The 23,259-nt window shown below is 46.0% G+C and overlaps 2 protein-coding genes across 2 annotated transcripts in view; both read left to right on the forward strand.

Moving 5' to 3' along the window:
• Positions 1-10,644, forward strand: part of LOC135827895 (uncharacterized) — a 30,946-nt gene extending 20,302 nt beyond the window's left edge. Inside the window, exons 8-9 of the mRNA XM_065340333.1 lie at positions 5,762-5,920; positions 10,512-10,644. Coding sequence (XP_065196405.1) covers positions 5,762-5,920; positions 10,512-10,525 — 173 coding nt within the window. The 3' untranslated portion in view covers positions 10,526-10,644. The remainder of the gene's footprint in view (positions 1-5,761; positions 5,921-10,511) is intronic.
• Positions 10,645-19,998: 9,354 nt separating this feature from the next.
• LOC135827896 (uncharacterized) lies at positions 19,999-22,380 on the forward strand. Its single transcript, XM_065340334.1, has one exon. The coding sequence runs from the start codon at positions 19,999-20,001 to the stop codon at positions 22,378-22,380; it is 2,382 nt and encodes a 793-aa protein (XP_065196406.1).
• Positions 22,381-23,259: the final 879 nt, after the last annotated feature.

The raw sequence follows: 23,259 nt of genomic DNA on the forward strand, positions 1-23,259 counted from the left end.
TGACTGGTCTCTCAACCGAGTCTTGAGGTGTTGCAATATAAAAAATGTTACCCTTATTTTACTTCACCATAGGTGCAGGCATTGGATCATAAATGATGCCACAGCTACTTGGCTGTATGATACGGTATTTCCCCGTAAGTTAGTACGTACTAACTTTCAAACTTAGCAGCCACATGAGTACTAACTTTCGGTGGTGGTACTATCTTTCGGGGAGTACTTTTTTATCGGGGGTAAATGACACGCAATGGGAGGCCTGCGCAACTCTAGTGTCCGTGCATATGATGTATGTACTGTACGGTGTCTGTACATGTAGGACGGGTACGAACTTACTATCTTTCGGGGGGAACTGTCTTTCGAGGTGATAACCTCGGCAGTGGAAAGTGTATTTTTTATAGGGCGGTACTAAGTCATTGGGGAGAACTAACTTACGGGGAAATACTGTAGTATGATAGCAGTATTGTTGTAACTCGCTTTTCTCTACCTGCTCCCAGTCCCGTGCCATCTCCACACTTGTACAAAGAGACGACGATAACTACATTTAGAAGAGTCTTTATTGACACGACGACAAAACACAACTAGACATGACGAACTCAAGACGAAGACATCATGAACTCAAGACGAAGACTGCTTTTCCCACCACAGCAACATGCGCATGCACCAACATGACGTACACACGGCGTACACAAAATAACGTACTACAACATAACTCCCTCCCAAGATTAGAATCGTCCTCGATTCTAATAATAAACAGAGTAAAAAGAGGAAAAGATCACACAAATCACTCAATCATACCATACCAGTCACACCCATAAATAAAACCTCTGCCTGCACTGCAGATTATTAAAAAACTCTGTCCGCCCACCCAGAACACCAGCCACGATCGCTGTCACACGTTTGGGAGCTGATAACCTCAAAAACTCTAACTACTTCACTCAACACACCACCTCACGATCACGCAAAAATTCTAAAATGTGAGAGCACAAATCATAGGAATAACAAAAAGAACAGAATCCACTGGCTCTGTGGCGGCCTCTAGTTATCCTCATAGAAGAGCAAATCAAAAAAACGAACTGAACACACGTGCTGTGCGGGCGCCTCTTTACCCTCGAGGAGAGCAAATAATAATGAACAAAAATGTTGGGAGAACAGAAAATACAAAACTCACATACTCCTCACGTTCACAACAACACACGTACCCTCTCACCAGCGAAACTCCTCACGCCGTCTGCCATGTCGTCCACCATCTCCAGGAGAGCTGCTCAGCGTCGACATTCTCACTTCTGGGCACAGTTTTACGTCGTGTCCGGGACCATCCGTCCTTCTTCTTTTTTTAAGCTTTTCTTCTGAGCACAGTTTTACGTCGTGTCCGGGACCATCAGTGACGACGACTGCCAAGAGACGGGAGAGACGAATGATGAAGGACGGAGACGACGGACGAACTTCTTCAAGACGGACAAAACTGTGACGATAGTACGACTGGAGATGACATCGGAAACTGGAAGCGAAGGCTACGCAGGACGAATCCAGAAGTTGACAACAAATTTCTATCACCGCTGCCACCAATGTTGTAACTCGCTTTTCTCTGCCTGCTCCCAGTCCCGTGCCATCTCCACACTTGTACAAAGAGACGACGATAACTACATTTAGAAGAGTCTGTATTGACACGCCGACGAAACACAACTAGACATGACAAACTCAAGACGAAGACATCATGAACTCAAGACGAAGACTGCTTTCCCACCCCAGCAACATGCGCATGCACCAACATGGCGTACACAAGACGTACACAAAATAACGTACTACGACAGTATAACAGTAGTGTGATAGGTGAATATGATCAAATATGAACAGTAAACAGTTTCCTCTGAGACAATACTCATAAAAAAGGACACACGTCAGGCTCTTTATGAATATCTTGAAAGTTTTTTGGTTTTACAAGTATACTTTCAAGCCTTTTCATCAGGTGAAATACAGGCAAAGGAAAAGGAACAGGAACAGTGGATTAAGTACAGTAAGGAGGTGGGAAAACAGCGCAAAGAAGAAGATAGCTAAAGTAAACAGCGAAAATGCGTGACCTATACACATAGCAATAATGACACAAAGGTGCCAGTGCGAGAAAGCTCAATAAGCTTGACATTTAGTGCGACAACAAGAGACAACCACTGGACATAACTAACGAGGTTTTGACGACCTATCTAACAGCCTAAGCCCAACCTTTGCAAGCAGAAGTGAAATAAATTCACACTTAGGCTGTAGCTTTTAGTGGGGTTGATGCACTGTAATCACGTGGAAACATCAGGAATCTGAACTGCAGTGAAAGATGTCAGTCCCACTGAGCCAGTTGGGCCAGCTGGCATTGGCAATGTGGCTGGTTGATGGGGATCATGGACAATGGCTCCAAATGCATCATTTAGCTCTGTGACAGTTACTTGTGGTGCGTGCCGACTCTTCGTTCTGCCTGTTACGGTGTTCATGACTGCCCAAAGCTTCTTCTGATCTGCTGTAGCACATTGCTCTATGAAATAGAGGTTTTTCAGTGACAGAGCATGCCATGCTATCGATTGAATCCTCGTTAAATGATGAATTCAGCGTAGAGGCTAGGTCAACTTGAAAAGTATTCCAATCAACATGATGAAGGCAACAGCTCTTTGTTATTGTTTCCCTCTGGCGTCTTGAGCTAGATTTGCAAGGAAGACGAGCTAGGACAGCATAATGGTTGCTGATATCCAGGTACACAATTTCAGTAGGACCTTGAATGGGGGTGGTGGACAGGAATAGGTCTATGGTAGATTGTGAGTGACTCGTGACTCTGGTAGGAGTGTTCACGTAGTTCTGTAAGCCAAAGCGGGCGAGGATGCGATGTACGGGGAACCAGTTTGCGTGTTGCCAAGGTCAATACAGTCTACTCGCGATAAGTCACGCACAGTGTCCTGGAACAGAAAATGCGCGACTTACCGCGAGTGCGCGACTTACATTATGCACCACGTCATGCATATGTACAGCCATCATTTTTTCTTCTGCATATGGACATGTGTGCTGAACACGCGTACAAGCACTGAGCTGCATGCGCACGTCGTTACACTGTCTAGTCTGTATTGAACACTGACTGTGCACTACTGTGGTACACTGTACACTGCTGTACACGAGACGTAGATCTACCACAGCGTGAAGCCATGATCGATAATGAAGAAGGCATGATCGAGAAAGACAAGTAACGACGTAACGTCGTTCCGTTAGTTTTGGTAGAGGTTTGACAAGACGCACTTCTGTTTCCGTCGTGCAACACTTCGTTTCCCTTTGCTTGACGATGCCTTCTCATAAGAAAACGAAAGAACAGCGAACAGTGGCTGATCGACTGCGTTTGGTTCGTCTCTATCGTGAGAGTGGAAAACGTCTGCTCGAAAATTTGCAAAGTTGAACAATGTTCCGGAGGCGCAGTTCCGCGGCTGGCTGAGGGATGCTGAAGCTGGCAAACTCGCCGATGCTAATCCGTTTGGTCCACAAGGAGTCCACAACAGAAGTTCCCAGTTCGGGAAAATTGAGGAGCGGCTAGTGAAGTATATTTTGCTTCGAAGGGAGAAATTTGTGACTGACAAACTTGGATTGTCGTGGGTGATCCTGAGGGAGAAGGCTCTCATACAATATGCACATAATAATTATATTCTTACCTTTACAGTATTCAAGCTCCATCATTGAAAACCACATCATTCGCAAATATTCACGAAATCCACGAAATCCGCAAAATCCCGAAAAATAAAAAAATTCTTGAGATGGGTGTCCTGGATGAAAAAGTGCGTGACTTATCGCGAGTGCGTGACTTAAAAGTGCGTGACTTATCGCGAGTAGACTGTATTCAGATCACCAATAAGCACAATAGATTATTGACGACCTTGGGAAGCATAATCAATGTTCTCCTCGAAATCTTCCCAGTAAGCAGTACGCATGTTCGGTGGTCGGTATTCACATGCAACAAGTATTCTCTGCTCGCCAGTGCCAAGCTCAGGCCAGTTCTAAGGTCTCACATTCCAAGTCCATCCTGCCACGTATTGCTAGCGACTTATGACAGTAGACACACACACCTCCACCATGCAATTGGCGGTCTTTACGAAACGATAGAATTATAGTTAGGAATTGAAATCGCGCCATCAGTTACTGAAGATTTCAGCCAGGTCTCTGCAATTCCAAACAGATGTATGTCTGTGGAGGACATGAACTCCTTGACTTCAGCTACTTTAGTGCGCAAACTACACACGTTCAGAAACACAATTGCTGCTGACAGCTCCATGGGTGATGATTCAGTCCATAGCCTGTCCATTCCCAACAGACTTGTCGCCGACGGAATTGGAGCCGGGATAATTGGATTCATGTTGGGGCATCTTGTTGCCTTCAAACTTCCACTGCCTGGTGTACGCTGGATTGGGCCAGAAGCTTTGGTGTTGAACAAAACCGCTGGTGCTAGAGTTTATAACAATCCGTGCAGATCACGAGTCTGCCTTTGAAAAAAACTTTGGAGCTGTAGACACGAACAGAGACACCAGCTCTATCCGCACTGCTCACAAGGAAGTTTTCCAGCTGCCCAACTGACATATCCTTCTTTAAATCGCCTATGGACAGGACACTCTTTCTCTCTGTTGGTTTTCTTCGATGCGACGACCTCCCACTGTGCACCATTGTAATCACTATCTTCGGACAATTCCTCAAACTTTTGAAGATGGGAAAGCGGATCACTTGCATCGCCAGCTGTAACCTAACCATGCTTGGTGCCGTGGGAATCACTATTTGAATCCGTTTGAAAGTCGCTGATTGAACCAAGCGGGGTCTCAACCGACGCCAACGTACTAGAGGTTGTACCGTCTTTTCTGTTGTTGCTTCCACTCTGCTGTGCGCTTATGTTTCTTCTTCGCGCCTGCACTGGCAATGGCGGCCAAGCTAGTTGATGTTGACTCAACCGAATGCAAAGTAGCATTGGTGGTCATCGGCGTCAAAGATTGTACTTGTTGAGTCAACAGGTCTATGCAAACCCCAAGCCTCTTCTCCCTGTCTTCCGCTGCGCTTCGTTTGGCTTGGAACAATTCTACGAGCTGCGCAATAGAAGTTTGAGAGCTTGACTCTGTTATTGAGCCAGCAGTTGGATTAGGATCGACAAATTGGTCTTGAACATCTACACCGATAACTCCTGGGCTCATTATTGCAAAGTCTAGCCACAATGGGCACACCTTACCAAAAATACCCCACTGAAAACCAGAGCTAAAAAACGCTCTACTGCACTCCATGGTGATTTTTATGAATAATTGTAATAGTTCAATAAGAGGCCGATGCAGCAACATTCGGCAGCAGAGAATAGCTGCTTGTAGTCTTTTATTAGGCGGAATTGCAATTCTATCCCTCACTAACTGAGCTGCTGTGCTGTCGTTCTAATGCACAAATTGCATGAAGTTCAGCATGACTTTGTCAGATTGTCGTCTTTTTACTTCATTCACGGGTTTCCGTCACTCGACGAGTTGAAGTGGCGATAAATTACGTTGTATTGAAGGTATCCCAGGTAAGTGCAAACTGGTGCCTACTTCACCTTTAGTTGCAAGTCCTGTTACAATATAAGTCTCGTTTTAAGACTCAGTCACCCAGGCGCCGTGCAAAAAATCGACTGTACCAAAGGTAAAGATAAATCTTTTCTCAGACATCTTCCAGTGTAGTCGATTTCAATGTTTTAGCGTGTCTTCGAATTGACAAAACTGCCTGTTTTTCTTCCTCCTCTTTGCAGAATGCAGAGTTGATGAAGCGCAGCTCAATCTACTCGGATACCGATCCATTAGCAAGGATCTGCATGTTACATGTGAGACAGGCTATCAACTTCACACCCTCAAGGAAGAAGTGGCCTGCGGGCCGGATGGCATCTGGAAGAATTTACCACGTTGCATAAGTAAGTGTTGTTCAGATGAAAAAGGCCTCTCAATTTTTCTTCAATGCTTCAGAACTGCACAACCAGCTGGAAGAAGAAATTGGACAAGAACAACTGCAAGAATAACTGCAACAGATAATGGCAACACTTTGGTAGAACGCCACGAAGGACAACTATTAGAGAGGTTCCGCAAAACGAAATTTCGAACGAAGTTTCGTGACAGGTCTTGCAAAAATGTGTAAGAATTTTCGCACAAACGTTGTGGTCTGCAAATTTTCGTAGTTTGCACATGCCAAGTGCACGTACACCATGTTCTGATCTCACGAAATTTCCCACGAAAGTTCATTTCGTGTTCAAAGCTTTGCGAAAGTTCGTGCGACATTTCTCACTTCATGACGTAGGGCGACAGTTTGTACGCATTTTCGTTTTGCAGAACCTCTCTGTCCATGATCTCGGTGTGAATACCTGCGGCGCGAATCAAATGATCCTTGCTACTTCCTACAATACACCACCATGGGATGAGTCACAATGCACTTGATAAAATGGAAAATGACAAAGTGAAGTTGTTGACCTTCTTTTACTGAACTTTTGTTTTATTTTGCAAATCCGTAAGGGGAGTTTCTTCCCCTTAACAAGGTAACGAAGAGATGAAATGTAAGAGAGTGAAGAAAACAAATTCGACGGTCAAGAACCGCCTTTCCGCTTCCGAAGAGAGTGAAGAAGTGTATGTGATAATTATGTGTGTATGCACTGGAAATGATAGTCAGCTGGAAGTTGACGTTGACTTGTGAATATGTTCCGTCAACAAACAGGAGCCTGGAATACAGTGGTGGGAAGGAAGTTCACAATGGTGAGAAACGTCATCTTTTGTTGTGAACCGGGAAAAGGAAACATCTTCATGGTCCGGGTCTTTTTAAGAGAGCATGTCTGAGAATACCAAAGTATGTGTGCAAGTGGATCTCTCCGATTTCGCTCAAAATTTGCAGGTAGGTTCCCTTTGGGGTGTGGATCGATTATGCAAAGCCCTTGAAAAAGTTTCTGAAGGGAACCTTGAAATTTGCATACCCCTCAAAAATGGCCGAAATATCACATTATTTATGGGTCTAGAAACGAGTCACGCCACAGCGCATACGAACAAGCTATGAACAAAACTCCATCAAGCCAACATTGCCTCACCTTAGAAGAGTTCCTGGAGCAGTACCGCTTAGCCACGCCAGCATCCCAGAAGACGAGGTCCATCACCCCCTGACGCCACAAATGATCGTCTTGAAAATAGCCGATTTACAAGCGCTGGCAAAACAGCCAGCTACGTCCTCAATTGGCCAGAACTATACACCGGCAGATAGTAGAACACCTCTTCTAGCGCTGAGGACATGTCCCCCATCTTCCTTTTGGGGTTTTCTTGAAATAAACTTTTTTGAATTTTTCCACTCGACCATGCTGAAATACGGCCAAAGTCATACCTGCGCAGGAAAGCACGCTACTCCGCGACGTCTCCTCAGCAATTTCTACTCCAACACTACTCCCAAGGCCGCAGAACAAAGTGTAGTGTTGACTCTGACAAGGAAAAGCAGCGGTGATCACTTGTCACTCCAAACGACAAGCTTCTCCTTGCGCCACCAATAATTTTTTGTGCGACTGTTGATGCAAAAGTGACTGAAGGCCTGAGCGCAGTTTTTGAATTTTATTGCAAGATGCACGGTGAGATCGCGTGCTCTGTGACGTAGGATGACGCTTCCTGCATCACGTTACGCGGCCATCGATCGCGAATGTGCCTGGAACGCTACTCGGAACGGACCATGATGGCAGAGGTAAGATGAGCTTCATTTCCTGCTTGAACTGCTGAGAACCCCCACAAACTGTCCTAGGAGTGTTGCAATGGCAGCAAGCCGTTGAAATATGCCCCGTACAGCATGGAGAGTTATTCGTCTTTCACACTTACCTCCTGCAATCCCGAACATAGTCCAACAGTAATACTAAAAGTCCCTCGTTTTCATGTCGATGCTCGACAAAAGCGACTAGCTCGGTCCCTTTGTGTTGACTGGCACGCGAGCAGCACTGGCTGCACGCACTTGTCGCGTGAACTGCATGAGAGATTTCTTACGTCATAAAGAATGTGATTTCATCATCATTTCACTGGTCTTCGACCTACATGGTCAGGGAAAGTCCCGGTTCGTAGGCCTACAACACGGTCAGCGTGTTCTTGAGCGCCGTAACAACACAAGTGTGATCACTTCCAGACCAACGGGCGTTCTAGGCGAGTAACAAGCGCACTTGACAAAGGTGACTCTGAAATCTCGTGAGCCGTGGGCCACGCGACTTGGCATTCTTGCGTTACAAGGCACGTGATTTCACCGTGCATCTTGCAATAAAATTCAAAAACTGCGCTTAGGCCTTCAGTCACTTTTGCAGCAACAGTCGCACAAAAAATTATTGGTGGCGCAAGGAGAAGCTTGTCGTTTGGAGTGACAAGTGATCACCGCTGCTTTTCCTTGTCAGAGTCAACACTACACTTTGTTCTGCGGCCTTGGGAGTAGTGTTGAAGTAGAAATTGCTGAGGAGACGTCGCGGAGTGGCGAGCTTTCCTGCGCAGGTATGACTTTGGCCGTATTTCAGCATGGTCGAGTGGAAAAATTCAAAAAAGTTTATTTCAAGAAAACCCCAAAAGGAAGATGGGGGACATGTCCTCAGCGCTAGAAGAGGTGTTCTACTATCTGCCGGTGTATAGTTCTGGCCAATTGAGGACGTAGCTGGCTGTTTTGCCAGCGCTTGTAAATTGGCTATTTTCAAGACGATCATTTGTGGCGTCAGGGGGTGATGGACCTCGTCTTCTGGGATGCTGGCGTGGCTAAGCGGTACTGCTCCAGGAACTCTTCTAAGGTGAGGCAATGTTGGCTTGATGGAGTTTTGTTCATAGCTTGTTCGTATACGCTGTGGCGTGACTCGTTTCTAGACCCATAAATAATGTGATATTTCGGCCATTTTTGAGGGGTATGCAAATTTCAAGGTTCCCTTCAGAAACTTTTTCAAGGGCTTTGCATAATCGATCCACACCCCAAAGGGAACCTACCTGCAAATTTTGAGCGAAATCGGAGAGATCCACTTGCACACATACTTTGGTATTCTCAGACATGCTCTCTTAAACGCTTTTCAGGACGTTCGTATTAGGAAAGGGTTGGGTCCCGACACTGGAGCTTCAGCTTTTCCGCCGACCTGCAAGAAAGCACCGCTCCCTGCTCAACAAACACAATTTCAGGAAATTCACCCCGCCTCAATTGAGTTTGAGTAGGGTAAGGAAGATTTTATCTGAGGAGCACCACTTATATAGTGCTCTCCTGACCAAACCATCACCATGGTTACAAACTTGCAGAGACGCTCCGTTTCCAGCGCGACAAACGCCTCGTGAACAACAGATAGCAGCGTGAGTCAGCATCATTCCTGGAACAGACGTGCAGGACCCTCGGTCATTCACAACGCTGTCACTTCAAACCAACTACAAAGTCGCCAGCCTGCCCTGTGCACACCAGTACGAAATAGTGGCAGTGACTTCGGCGATGACTTTTCAGCGAAGGGTTTGCTCCCCACAACGGAGCTCACTCTTCCCTGTGCATGCTAGCCCATCCAGGAGCGACACTGATTCACAATGCCACCTGGTGTTCACGAGGTGCCTGCTGCCTGCTGTGGCTGATTTATCATGTGCTGGGAATTTTTGTTTCTACCAACATCCAATAGGATAATCCGATTTCCTTGAGCGAATCCACAGCGTGCCCTCTGTTTCAGTATCACTGGTATGGTGCACGCGCGTGCATCACTGCACGGCTCTTGCCTGTTGTTTCCTCAACCAGCATGAGCCAAGCGCTGGAGTTCGTTCAGCGAACTCATTTGTACGCCTGCTCCGGCGCGAACAGAGATCAGTATTTTGAGTGATGGGGATGAGTAGATGTAGTAGGCAACGAGCGGGTTCTACCACAGGGGCGCCCTGCCCTAAAAAAGGGTTATTATTGAAAATATGTATTGTGTTCATGTGGTTCGAACCTTACACCGCTGGGTTGAACCAGAGAAATGTGCAGGTGGTTACGCCTGAGTGATCACAGCTAGTCGAACTCACCATGACACGATCAGTAAGGAAAATGCGCACCAGCTCAAATATTTCAGCTCCCATCGCGGAGAAAGTAGTACTTAAAAAATCGAAAGTTCTGAAGAAAAAATTGACTGTCACTACCAGGACTGGAACCAGGAACGTTTGCTTGAAGCCAGCAATGCTCTAACCACTGAACTATGGTGCAGCACTGTCATCCTAGCAGAGACCGTTCAATATTATTCTCTTTTAAGACTTCAACACTCACGCCTACCAAAAAAATTCCGAAAAAAGGAAACAATTAGAAATCCTACCCAAGCACTTCAAGAATTTCAAGTGCAGATTTCTCTGCTAATGCAGAGGAATATTTGCCAGGTGGTTCAGTAGGCTGCTCTGCATTTTCATTCGAATGCACTAGACATGGCACTCCCAGGCAATGATCAAGATGATGTTTTAGGGGGTAGCCCCGGCAGATCCACATTGCTAGACTTCTGACCTGAAGTAATGTATGTTGGCTGTGGTTTGTCTTACTAGGGAACATCATATAGGAGACAACGGACCTCTTCTTCTGCAATGTGGATGGATACTCCCAATAGAAATGAGTATGCCCGGTGTGGATGAGCATTCCCAATGCAGATGACTATTCCAGAATGAATGCTCTCTTTCTTGTTCATTGTGTGCCTTGCAATCATCGCTTAACTTTTCACTCATGCATGAAGACATAATTATAAGGATATGTTTACATCGATATTGATCATCCTTGTTGCTATAATATTATAATTGCTGTCTCCGACACGCTTGTTTTTTAAAACATTACAGAAGTAAATGATTTTTCCCAACGTGTTTCTGTATTCCCAAAGCGATAATAATACTAGAGTAAGTATTCCTGACCAAACCAGTGTCTCAACAATCCAGTCAACATGATCTTTCTATTAATTGTATAAATGACTATTCCGGAAGAGAGTGTGTTCTTGTGGCCGAGAGATGAAGGTTCTATGATCATTCCACCCATCAAACTTCGATACATTCCCACACATTCACATACATGCGGAGATGCTAAGACTATGATCATAGCCCTGTTGTATGCTTTCTCATCCCATACTACCGGTACTGTGCCCTTTTTATTTTTTTATTTCCTAGCAGCTGACAAGCGGCCGAGTGTTGTCTGGCCCAGTCTCCCTTTCTTTTAATCATACCTACAGTGTGTGTTGTCTTCCAGTACGATATTTTCACTATTTGATGTGAAACTCTTATTTTGAGCCAATCAAATTAGACAAAGGAAAGGAACTCATCGCAAGTTCCAAATGTTCTTTTTCTTGCTCCATTAGAAATTATTGATGATTATTCTATCGAAAGCGTTTGACTATGGCTATATTTGACTGTGTACCAATACTTCTTTCTAATTCGACGCACCTTCCCTGTATTTTGTCTTTCATGATTCCATAGATTGACCTTTCATAAAATACGTGTTCCGGGCAGGAATTCAAAATCCGATCCACGTCCACAGGCACACTCTTCGAACGCAAATGGGACAAGACACCATTAGACGCTCTGGATTTCTCCTCGCAAAAGACTTCAACCATCGCTCTCACAAAGTCACATTTAGGGTTCGCAGTAAAAAGACAACATTACCTGTTGGGAAATTCCTAACAAAATACGAACAAATTATAACCGTAACTAAGGCTGCGTTTACACGACAACGATTGACAACGATTTGCGTTTACACGACAACGAAGTCCAAACAAAATGGAACGAAATCGTTCGTTTTCTACTATCGTTTATACGACAACTCAGGACAACGCCCAAAAACAATACCTAACCGGAACGAAATGGAAACACACTTCAAAGTGTTTTGAAAACCTTTTCAAAACGTTTTCGTTCTCGTGTAAGTTAAACGGTGAAAACGACTGGAAACGAAGCGCGGTCATGGAAACCAATCCGTGTGGGACTATATTTTGCGGGAAATATCCAACCCTTGCGCCCACCAGCACATGCCAACTCCAACTAACGTGTTAGATTCTGCCCTTGCGCCAAGCCAGCACTTGCTAACTCCAGCCTGATTGCCCGTTTTCCGTTTTCGTTTAAAGGATTCTAAATGATTTGCCGTTCTCATGTAAACGGTTTAAAAACGGTTCGAGGCCAGCGCCTTTTCGTTCCGTTTCGTTTCGTTCCGTCTCCGTGTAAACGCAGCCTAAAACAAAAGGAAAGAGCAAAGGCCAGCAAAGGCACGGCGCGATTGCGCCACCACATTCCGGTACATGTACACGTGACATATTATACTCATAGCCAGGGAGTATAGTGCAAGGGGTTGTGTACTACTCCCTGGTCATAGCACATACAGCACAGCGCAGCTGTACAAGCGCATGATCGCTGTTACAAAGGGTTTTCAAAAATACAAACAATGTATCATGAGAGCAGCTCCAACCAGGGAGTCGTGAAATAACATCAATTGTTACGACTCCCTGGCTCAAACAATTACACATTCGAAGTTGAAACAAAATAGAGAGAAGGAGACGGAGGAGAACATTAGAACGCGATGAGACAGATGGAGAGAATTATCAGTGTCGGTTGAAAAAGAGCAATGACACTTCTCATAATAACGACTCCCTCAAGTTAGGCTAAAAAGCTGTGTTCACAACTGGCGCGTGTACGCGTGAAACCACGCGGTTGTGCGTATTTTTTGCTGGCATTTGGGGCGCCATGCTTACGGAAACGCGCCGAAATGGAAATTCCTAAATGTTGGAATTTTCAGCGCGTACCAGCGTACACGCCAGTCACTTTGACTGGCGGGGTCCAAAAATTAGTACTCAAAGGCGCCTCACGCCCTAAATACGTACGTGCCGAATTGCTGTCTTTTTAGAAAGCCTGAGCGCGCATTTGAGCACGCATGAACCGCAAGCGTACCGCGTCTACGCGCCAGTTGTGAACACGGCTTAAGGCCTGGGGAGAATCCATAAAAAAAGCAATAACATAATAGACCACGTGGCTATAGACTGAGCATCTGCACGTGCACGTTCGCACCAACGTGACTCAGACGAAAATAAATAAATAAACAAACAAGGTAAGGTCAAACAAGAATCATTCAAGAGGCCGTCTTGAAACATGTGCAAACAGGCGAGTGGCGACAACAGACTCAGAACCCACACTCATTAGTGACCACACCGTCAAGAACATAACATTTTTTAAATACCGTTTTAAAATCAGAATGGCTAGTTTGCACATGAAGTGTGTGGGTTATAGTTAGAGTCCAGCGGATAATGCCCGCATTATATTCCGCATTATATTCCGCATTATAGGACTATCCGAGCACCAGAGCATTAGAAAGGAAAAAAGACGAGCATGTTGTGAGATTTCAGCGGCATTTGGACTTTCATAGTGAATATAAAACGGGATAGTATTGGGAATTCCCAGCTTTTTCGCAACAATCTGCTACACTCATGAGCGAGAGGTAGGTGCAACCCTCCTTGTGTCACCAGGTTACTGGATCGTGGATCCCTTTGTGTAGACACACGTAACACTTTTTAGCACTTTATGTAGCAATGACGACAGTCATGATTGTATGATAGCCAGATCAATAATAATATTAATAATTATTTGTTTTTATTCCAAGGAATGCATGGCTGGGGTAGCCAATGATCACTTTGCGTGGCGATTGCAGGGTTTTTATAGCCAGCCACGGCTAACAAGGGAAAGAGTAAGAAGTCACAAAGAAAAGGAAAAGAAGCAAAGATGGACTAAAATTGTGGTCTACTGGTAAAGCAAGGCGTTCCTGAATGCTGTTAAAGTAGAAAGGCCCTTTGTCTCCTGGTGCAGCAAAAGCCAATGCAAATAGCCATTGAAAAGGGGGAGGGAAGCAATGCAGAGGAGCGGGCTAGAGGAAGGGAGAGTTGGTTCCTAGTGGAGCTATCCCTTCGGAACCAGTCAAATTGTTTAAGATGCGGGGGTATTTTGGAAAGTCGAATACGATGGATAAGACACCACATCATGATTCGTCGTCTTTCTAGGAGAGGTCTGGTCGAGGATAACACAGTATTATAATAGATAGATTTGTCCAGGCAGTACAGCAGTAGTAAAAATGCGGCAAGATATATGCATTATAAAAAAGAGCACGATAGCTGTCAGGAAGACGGGCGCGGTGTGAGTATATCATACATATGGCTTGACTCGTCTTCTTACATATGTGGGCAACATGGTGAGTCCAGGAGAGATAGGTGTCAAACATGACACCAAGATGCCTGTGATGACATACATATTCTATGGAAGTGGTGGAGAAATAGAATGCTATGGGAGGGAGAGGGTAGTAGAGAGTAGTAGACAGAGGGGGAATGATCATTACCTTGGTCTTCCCGATGTTAGGCTTTAGCTTCCACAATGCCATCCACGAGGTGATATCCATGATACCCGCTTGGAGGTACAATATAAGACGTGACACAGAGGGACTACTGCGCAGCATGCAAGTGTCGTCTGCAAACAGAGACACGCCAGCGTTGAGGACAGGGAGGTCGTTGACGAAGGCCATGAAAAGTAACGGTCCTAGGGTGGACCCTTGCGGTACACCGGAGCAAATAGGGATAGGACTCTGAGAAGACTGGACCAAGCTTGACTGATTGAGTCCTGTGGTTGAGATAGGAGGTGAGCCACGACTGCAGGCGGCCGGTGAAGCATGCAGCTTGGCTAGTAACCCCCTATGCAAAACTGAGTCAAACTTTTCGCCAGGTCGAAGAAACACAGGCCAAGCTAATGGCGTCGGTCTCGGAGGGTGCATAGTCTCTGTACAAGGTTGGTTATATGTAGAGAGGTAGAGTCACCATGGCGGAACCCAGATTGCATATCATGGAGCAGAGGTGCCAGATGATGGCACAGCCGATCATAGACGATTCTCTCAAGTATCTTGGAGCAGGTGTTCAGCAAAGAGATAGGGCGATAGTTACCAGGATCATGTCTGCTTCCCTCGTTCTTGTATATGGGCACAACCACAGCATATTTCCAGGCAGTAGGAAAAACGCCGCTGGACAGGGAATTATTGAAGGTAAGAGAGAGAGGATAGGAGATAGAAAGTTTCAAGGCCTTCAGAATCTGGTTGCTTATACCGTCATAGCCTAGGGACTTCCCTGTGGGGAGTTTCTCAATATAGGGAATCACGGCCTCAGAGGATATAAAAATGTTTGAGAGGTTCGAGGCCAGAGAAGGGAGATGAGACAGATCTGGGATGGGCCAGTCAGGATCATCCTGTGTGCCAACCCGTACAAAGTGCTCGTTGGGAGCAGCTGTCAACTCAGCAGGATTATGTGTGAGGGTGTCAGTGGAGGTGGTCATTGCTGAAGGTGCAGGATGATGCGAAGACACACCAGCCAGGGAGCGGACAAAATGAGTAAGCGACGGATAGGGTCGTCAGCCAGGGTGGACGTGCTTGCTTGTCGACAGAACGACCCAGTGAAGAGGGGTGATTAACAGGGGAAGCTGGGAACTGATACTTAGCGAGAGCAGCAGAGAGTTAAGATAAGAATCTCTCGCATGCGACGTCGATACTTGTGTTACCAAGAAGCTCCCTCCAATCCACGGAAGTAAGCTGCTGGTTTATACAGTTCCACTGGTCATTTGTGATCGGACGGAAATGATAGCGGGGCGGTGACCTGCCGATCAAGTCATCTGGCGTGGATGGTGAGCGCTCATAGGCTGTACCTGATGCAGGAGAGAACGTTGCTTCTTGATAGTGTTGCAGGCTAGGCGCTTCCTTACGATCCAACACGATGTCGTGGTCAGACTGACCCACAGGAGCAATAATGTCTGAAATGGATAACGCAGATGGTGTATGAGTAATAATACGAAGTCCAAGGCTGCTCCTGCTCCGGCTGGAGTGTGGTGAGTAGGGAAGTTGACTAACTGGGAGAGGGAAAACATTCTTGGCAGACAAGGCATTGTAGCTGGTGTCCAGCAGTGTCCGTGATATTGCCGTGCCAGTCGCTACACTTGGCATTGAAATCGCCCATCATAAGCATAGAGGAAGTGGTGTGTCTGGTCGCCTAAAGGACTGTTTGCAGAAAGCCCACAAAATTGTCAATATAAGTGGCACACGCGCTTGGTGGCCTGTAAACGCATCCAGTAGTGAGAGATTCAGAAGGTGCAGGTGATGAGGTCGATGTATGAGCTGTTATTTCGACCCATGTGGCCTCAAATTTGGGGAGGTGTAGATCAGTGCGATGCTTACCTGCACTGGAAAATCTGAGCGGACACCTCCAAACCCCCTAAATCTTTCAGTGTTCTTCTTGTTGTCCGCTGTGGGTCGGTCACAGCGGTAACAGTCGTAGCCTGCAAGGAAACTACAAGGAAGTTAGGCTGAGACAGCCATGTTTCAGTGATGCCAATAATGTCGGGCTTGTACTGCTCGATGAACTCGGAAAGTTCTCCATGCTTATTCCTTTAAATTGATCTAGCGTTCATACATGCAATGTGTGCGGGTCAGCCAGAGGAAGGTCTGAGCGGGATAGAGCGGGTGGGCTAGTTTCGATCGTGGGGTGAATACAGGGGCGTTGGGATTTAGTCGTTGTTGCTGCATCGTTGTGTGTGTTGATTTGTTAGCATGACAGTTCAGGATTGTTGGTTTGTTAGCATGAAAGTTCAGGATCATCGTTGAAGGGTGTCAGCGCTGAACCTCCATGGCCGAACCGTGACCTTGGAAGGCCAGAAGTCTGCGGTCGTTACCTTGCTGAAATTAACTTTCTCTTTGCATTCGAGGGTAATACGACACCGTCTACCACCTTGATGACCTAGGCAAAAAGCATAGGAATGTTATAATTTTTCATTCCTCCAATTTTTAAGACATACCTATAAGATTCAAACCCGCACTATCGCCCTGTATGCATTCCCCCGATACACTTCGCATACATACTCATTCTTCAAAGTTGCTTCACGTTATGATCTTGCATTTGAAAGCCCTATTTGAATATTGTGGTTAGCTGTCTTTGATGGTACGATATGGGACAGGTACGGAATAGCGCCAGGCATGGCGCCGATGGGCGACGGCACAATTCAAACAAACAAACACACACCTTGATGGCATGGTACGGGACAGGTACGGGATAGCGCCAGGCATGCCAATGGCACGAACAAGCAAACAAACACGGAATTAAAGCTGTGTGGACCCTGGCTAGCGCCAGACGTTGCTGAAGTAACATCTTTTGCATAGCTACGGGAATTATTATTTTGCTTGTTCGCATTGGCAACAACCTGCAAAAAAGAAGGTATATAGCCCTCGCTTAAGCTTCCGTAAAAAAAGGCTCATCCTAAGCGAGAGGGCTAGAGGAAAAGATAACGATAACTAGATACAGAATACAAAGAAATCCAGTGACTTAAACATATTTCAAAACATGAAAGAAAGAAAAAAGAAAAGCCGAGCCGAAGTTACTACCGTAAAGTCGCGGATAAAAGCCGGGCTTATAAGCACATAAGCCGCTTTCTGCATCAGGCTTTAATGCAAACCAGACTTGTATGCAAACCATGCTTACATGCACTACTGATATTTTTGCCAGGCTTGTATTCACGTTTACTATGCACTGTACATAGTGCATGCACTCTTGACCTACCCGATCCGCGCTTGCACAGAAGCCAGGCTTCTACGCGCGACAGGCTTATATGCATTTGACCCGTTTGACTTTCAGGCTTCTATCCGCGATGGGCTTGTATGCAAAACCGGGTTTTATCCGCGACTTTACGGTAATCGGAGTTAGGCTATGGTAAAAATTATCTTTGATTCTCAAGTAAGCGCGCACCGACGATTTTTTAAATTTCTATGCATGCATATGCATGCAGGAAAACGGTCAATGCGAAAGGCATGAATCAGGGAGTAGTAAAATACCGGTATTTTTCTACTCCCCGGCCTGACTTATTATGAACATGTGACGTCATGACCATGTACATAGGGTGCGTTCTTAAATCCTCTCGGAAAAGTTGGAGACTCTCCGAAAAGTTCGAGAGCTGTTCTTATATCCTCTCCGACTTTTAGGAGGCTCTCCAAAGCTCTCCAAGCTCTCCAAGCTTCAGAGGTGGTTGAAACTTGGAGATTCCCGCGGTTTGGGATCAGCGCATGCGAACTACGGCTAAAAGCCACGTGTTCATCATGAGTGTACGCATTTCCCTTTTCGCATACACACATACATTCATCACTCAAGATCGCGGCCCCTTTGGCGCTTCACTTTGCTTGACATGTGCAAAATATCTCCGAATTCTTCGAGACCCGTTCTTGAGTAATCCCAGTTTCTTCGACTTCTCTTTCCTTCTTCTTCTAGAAGCTAGAGAATATAAGAACGCACCCATAATGTGTGACCCTATCTTTAGAAATAAAAAAATTGTGGGAAATAAAATAAAAAATCGCTCGCTCGCACCGATTTTCACAGGCTCATGACCAGAGAATCAACTTTATTTTTTACCATGGACTGATGAATAATATCAAGAGTAGATAAACAAGAGTGTGCAACTCCGGGTCTCTCCTGCACAATCTGCAGATACGGTGGAATTTTTTGTTTACGTCAGCTTTTTTCAGAGAAATGCGGTTTCTGCCGCAGAGCAGTGTGAGAGCACGTGCTGGGCACCGACCTTGTAGTGTAAAGCCCAGCCAAGTGCACGAGGGAAAACTCTCCAAAAGGCTCGCAGCGCGTGCGTCGTCGAAAAGATTACGTCAACAAAAAATTCCGCCGTGGGCCAACCTATCCGCGAGTTGCACACTCTTGTTTATCTACTCTTGATAATATTAATAATTTCCCCTCAAACCAGTTAATAATCTTTACGTCCGGTCGCTCACTAAAGGATATGTTGGTCTCGTCGTCATTCAGCAAGCCACAATGCCCCAGGACGGTACAGCAGCAGAGGGAGAAGAGGCGGCGGGGTCGGCCGGCTGAATGTCGTGCATGCGATGGTGGTCTGAAGCGTGATGCTTGTATGTCCCAAGATGTGGTGTACTCCATGACATGTACCATCTGTCAAGAAGAATACGTCGGGGAAACAGAAAGGACAACACGCAAGAGGACCGAGGAGCACTACAGACAAGCCAAGAATGCGACATTGGGAAAGCCATGGGGAGACCATTATCGACAAAAGCAGCACACCTTCCCATCGTCACCGCAGTTTTCACCATTCGCCCATCTGCAAGTTCTCGCCCGCAGGCAACGGTCATACGTTGACCGCAGAATCATGGAGGCACTATTCATGAGGAAGAGGAAGCCGGCAGTGAACAGTGACAATGGTTGGCGACTGTTGGGTGATGTGTAAATATGTCTGTCATTACCATAATTTGTGCAAGAATGTGTGCACTGTGTGTGTGTGTATGTATGTGTGTGAGTGTTGCTAGAAGTGTGTATTGTTCTGCTTTGTACTCACGCTAGTAATCCTGCACTATCACTGCACTATATTTTCACTTCATACATATCACACAGAATTATAATCTCGCTTCCTGTGGTATTGCTATACCATCACACTTTGGCCACTAGTACTTGTCACATATATATAAACCCCTGTTCTGTCTACAGTAAACTTATTCCTGATGATGGGCCTTGCCCGAAAATTTGAGCTAATGTATATCAATTGCAGTGTAGCCTAGAGACCGTTAGAGAGAGTGTGTACAAGGTGTGTTTACAGGATGTATGGATTCAAGTATTGGCTACAGTGGAGTCTCCAAACCTTGAGAAAAGTGTTTCCGAATGGTCCGTTCCGTGAGACTCCTTGGAGGTTCGTTAAAGCGGAACTGTCATGTGCTCGACATCGATGTTCGGCCAGATTTCTTACTTCGTGTCGTCGCCGTGGACTCGTGCCATCCTTTGTTGCCAACTGTTGCAAGGCGAGCCGACTGTTCGGACCGTGTGTGGAGAGGTGCGAGTCGTCCTTTCGTTCCATTGTGCTTAACAAGATAATCGAGGAAAAGTATCGAACCATTAACGATCTCCGAAAACAAAGTCATCGGTTTTTGGGACGCTTATATCAAGAACTATCCTCTAGTCAGATGGCCTGGTTGCTGGGTCACACAAGACATATGTGTAGCCGTGTTATCCAAGCGGAACGAGCTAAATTATTGCGAAAGGAGGAAGCACTAGCTGGTGGGAGAGATGGACCGAGAGAAGAAGAGCCGGTGAGACAAGAGACTGGGTCAGCGAGGGTGGTGGTGGAGAGTGGAGTCGATGGTGAGATACATGACGACGCGAGAGAACTACTGTCACTGGGACCGAAATTCATTCCTGCCAGGAAGGTGGATGAACGCATGATTATGGAGGTGGAGGCTGGAGTGGAGCGAATGGCATTTGGGAGACGATGGAGGGAAGTCGCAAAGAAGTACAGAGAGAATGACACATGTGACGAAAGAGAAAAGGAAAGGGAGGATGAAAACATGAAACCGTTGCGAAAAGATCCGAAGCTGAGGAAAATAGCTACGACGGAGAAACAGCCACCACTTATGGAAAGGGAAGAGGAAGGAAAAATGAGAAGGCTCCGGGAGAACCTCACTATGCTGTACAGGAGGGAGATGGCAATGACGGCGCCCCAGAAGACTCCACTTCGACATCTGACGGGAAAAGAACGAACGATGATCAGAGACCTACGTGAGAACAAAAGCATCATAATCAAGCCGTCCGACAAGAGCAAGGGGTTTGTTGTCATGGCTAAAACACACTACATGTCCAAAATTGAACAAATGCTCAGCTGTGAGGTCAACTACGAGAGGTCCGACATTACCGTGAACGAACTGGACAAGACATCTGCTGGGATAGCAGAGGACATTACTACCGGAAAAATCCCACCACCACTCACTCGTGCACTGAAGCCACACAACTCGCGAATGTCCACCTTCTATGGACTCCCCAAAGACCACAAGCCTGGCCTCCCACTCCGCCCCGTGGTATCGACATGCGGTAGCCCGACCAGCAGTATTTCACTTCTGCTTGAGCGCATTCATACGCAGTTGCTTCCATTCGTACCTGCACATTTATCGAGTACTGAAGATTGTATGACGGCGTTGCGCAACCTCGAAAACCTCCCAGAGGAATGTATTGTGGCGTCTCTGGACGTTGTGTCATTGTACTCGAATATTCCTATTCAAGAAAGCATCGATGCGGCCATAGAGTTGTTGGAAGAGCATGAGGAATCAGTTGATATGTTCGCACTGTCATTATCAGACATACGCGAAATGCTCATGTTTGTCCTCGAGTCAAATTTCTTTGAGTTTGACGGCGCCATCTATCGACAGCAGCAGGGTCTAGCTATGGGCAACCACCTCGCGCCCCCATTGGCTATTATCTTTATGTCAAAGTTCGAGTCACGTGCCCTGTCTGAGTATCCCCTGAAACCGCTCTTGTATCGTCGGTATATTGATGATTGCATACTCGTTTGGATCTTTGGTATTGCGGCATTTCTGGCATTTGTTGATTATCTCAATTCCCGCCACCCACGCATACAATTCACCGCAGAATATACACACACGACCAACTCTCACACCATCAGTTTCTTGGACCTGTCAATCTCGGTGTCAGGTGGCAAGTTGGACTGGGAGTTATTTGTCAAGTCGTCCCATAGTGGTGTACATTTGTCGTATTTGTCTGCTTTGCCAATGGAAACAAAAATCGCTGTCGCCAACAACCAGATCCGCAGGGCAGTCAACAACGCAACAACGGAGGCAGGACGACAACGGGGGATTAAAAAGATCACCGCACTCCTCCTTGATAACCACTACCCACGGAGCATTATACAATCAGCCATACAACACTCCGACACCGCACGGACAACCGCACGCATCCGAGAGCAGCCCCACCAGCAGACACCACACCGGAAGGGGAAACGACAGTACACGTCACTTGTCAAGGTACCGTACGTAAATGACCAGCTTGCAAGGAGGGTTCGTCAAGTGGTCAGGTCGTTTGATAGAGATGTGCGTGTGGTCTTTACGTCCGGTCGCTCACTAAAGGATATGTTGGTCTCGTCGTCATTCAGCAAGCCACAATGCCCCAGGACGGTACAGCAGCAGAGGGAGAAGAGGCGGCGGGGTCGGCCGGCTGAATGTCGTGCATGCGATGGTGGTCTGAAGCGTGATGCTTGTATGTCCCAAGATGTGGTGTACTCCATGACATGTACCATCTGTCAAGAAGAATACGTCGGGGAAACAGAAAGGACAACACGCAAGAGGACCGAGGAGCACTACAGACAAGCCAAGAATGCGACATTGGGAAAGCCATGGGGAGACCATTATCGACAAAAGCAGCACACCTTCCCATCGTCACCGCAGTTTTCACCATTCGCCCATCTGCAAGTTCTCGCCCGCAGGCAACGGTCATACGTTGACCGCAGAATCATGGAGGCACTATTCATGAGGAAGAGGAAGCCGGCAGTGAACAGTGACAATGGTTGGCGACTGTTGGGTGATGTGTAAATATGTCTGTCATTACCATAATTTGTGCAAGAATGTGTGCACTGTGTGTGTGTGTGTATGTATGTGTGTGAGTGTTGCTAGAAGTGTGTATTGTTCTGCTTCGTACTCACGCTAGTAATCCTGCACTATCACTGCACTATATTTTCACTTCATACATATCACACAGAATTATAATCTCGCTTCCTGTGGTATTGCTATACCATCACACTTTGGCCACTAGTACTTGTCACATATATATAAACCCCTGTTCTGTCTACAGTAAACTTATTCCTGATGATGGGCCTTGCCCGAAAATTTGAGCTAATGTATATCAATTGCAGTGTAGCCTAGAGACCGTTAGAGAGAGTGTGTACAAGGTGTGTGTACAGGATGTATGGAACCAGTTAATGATAATAATAATAATAAAAATAATAATAATATGCATTCTCGTGTTCACATGGATTAATCCAAGTGTTCGCATACGCTGAACGAACAAATAATATCCGGGCGGATCTGCAAGCCAAATGGGCAGCCACAAAAACCATGACGCCGGTATTGATTTAGGCTATTAAAGGCCTGTGGAGAATCCATAAATACAAATACAAATACATTGGCAAATAGATACTGTGACGTTAACTTAGATGCAATAGAAGAATTATCCGATGAATATATTTCTCCAGTTCACCAAAGGTTGGTCAGAGAGATGCCAAATATGATGGGTATAAAGTTATGGTACAGTATAATTATGTTTAAGATAATAATAGTGTAGTATTCCAGTTTGTCAAATTCATAATGATGTGCTAATATCATTACGATTTTTTAAAATTTAAGTTCTATAGTATCCTTTACAGACAGGAGAACGAGCAGTTGCGGTTTCGTAACCCTGAGTTTCACGAAATT

This window comes from Sycon ciliatum, chromosome 12 (genome assembly GCF_964019385.1).
Source record: "Sycon ciliatum chromosome 12, ocSycCili1.1, whole genome shotgun sequence".
NCBI classification, from domain to species: Eukaryota; Metazoa; Porifera; class Calcarea; order Leucosolenida; family Sycettidae; genus Sycon; species Sycon ciliatum.

What these genes read in the sequence shown, in the direction of transcription:
- LOC135827896 (XM_065340334.1), top strand. Translation starts at nt 19,999, where the DNA reads ATGTGTAGCCGTGTTATCCAAGCGGAACGAGCTAAATTATTGCGAAAG.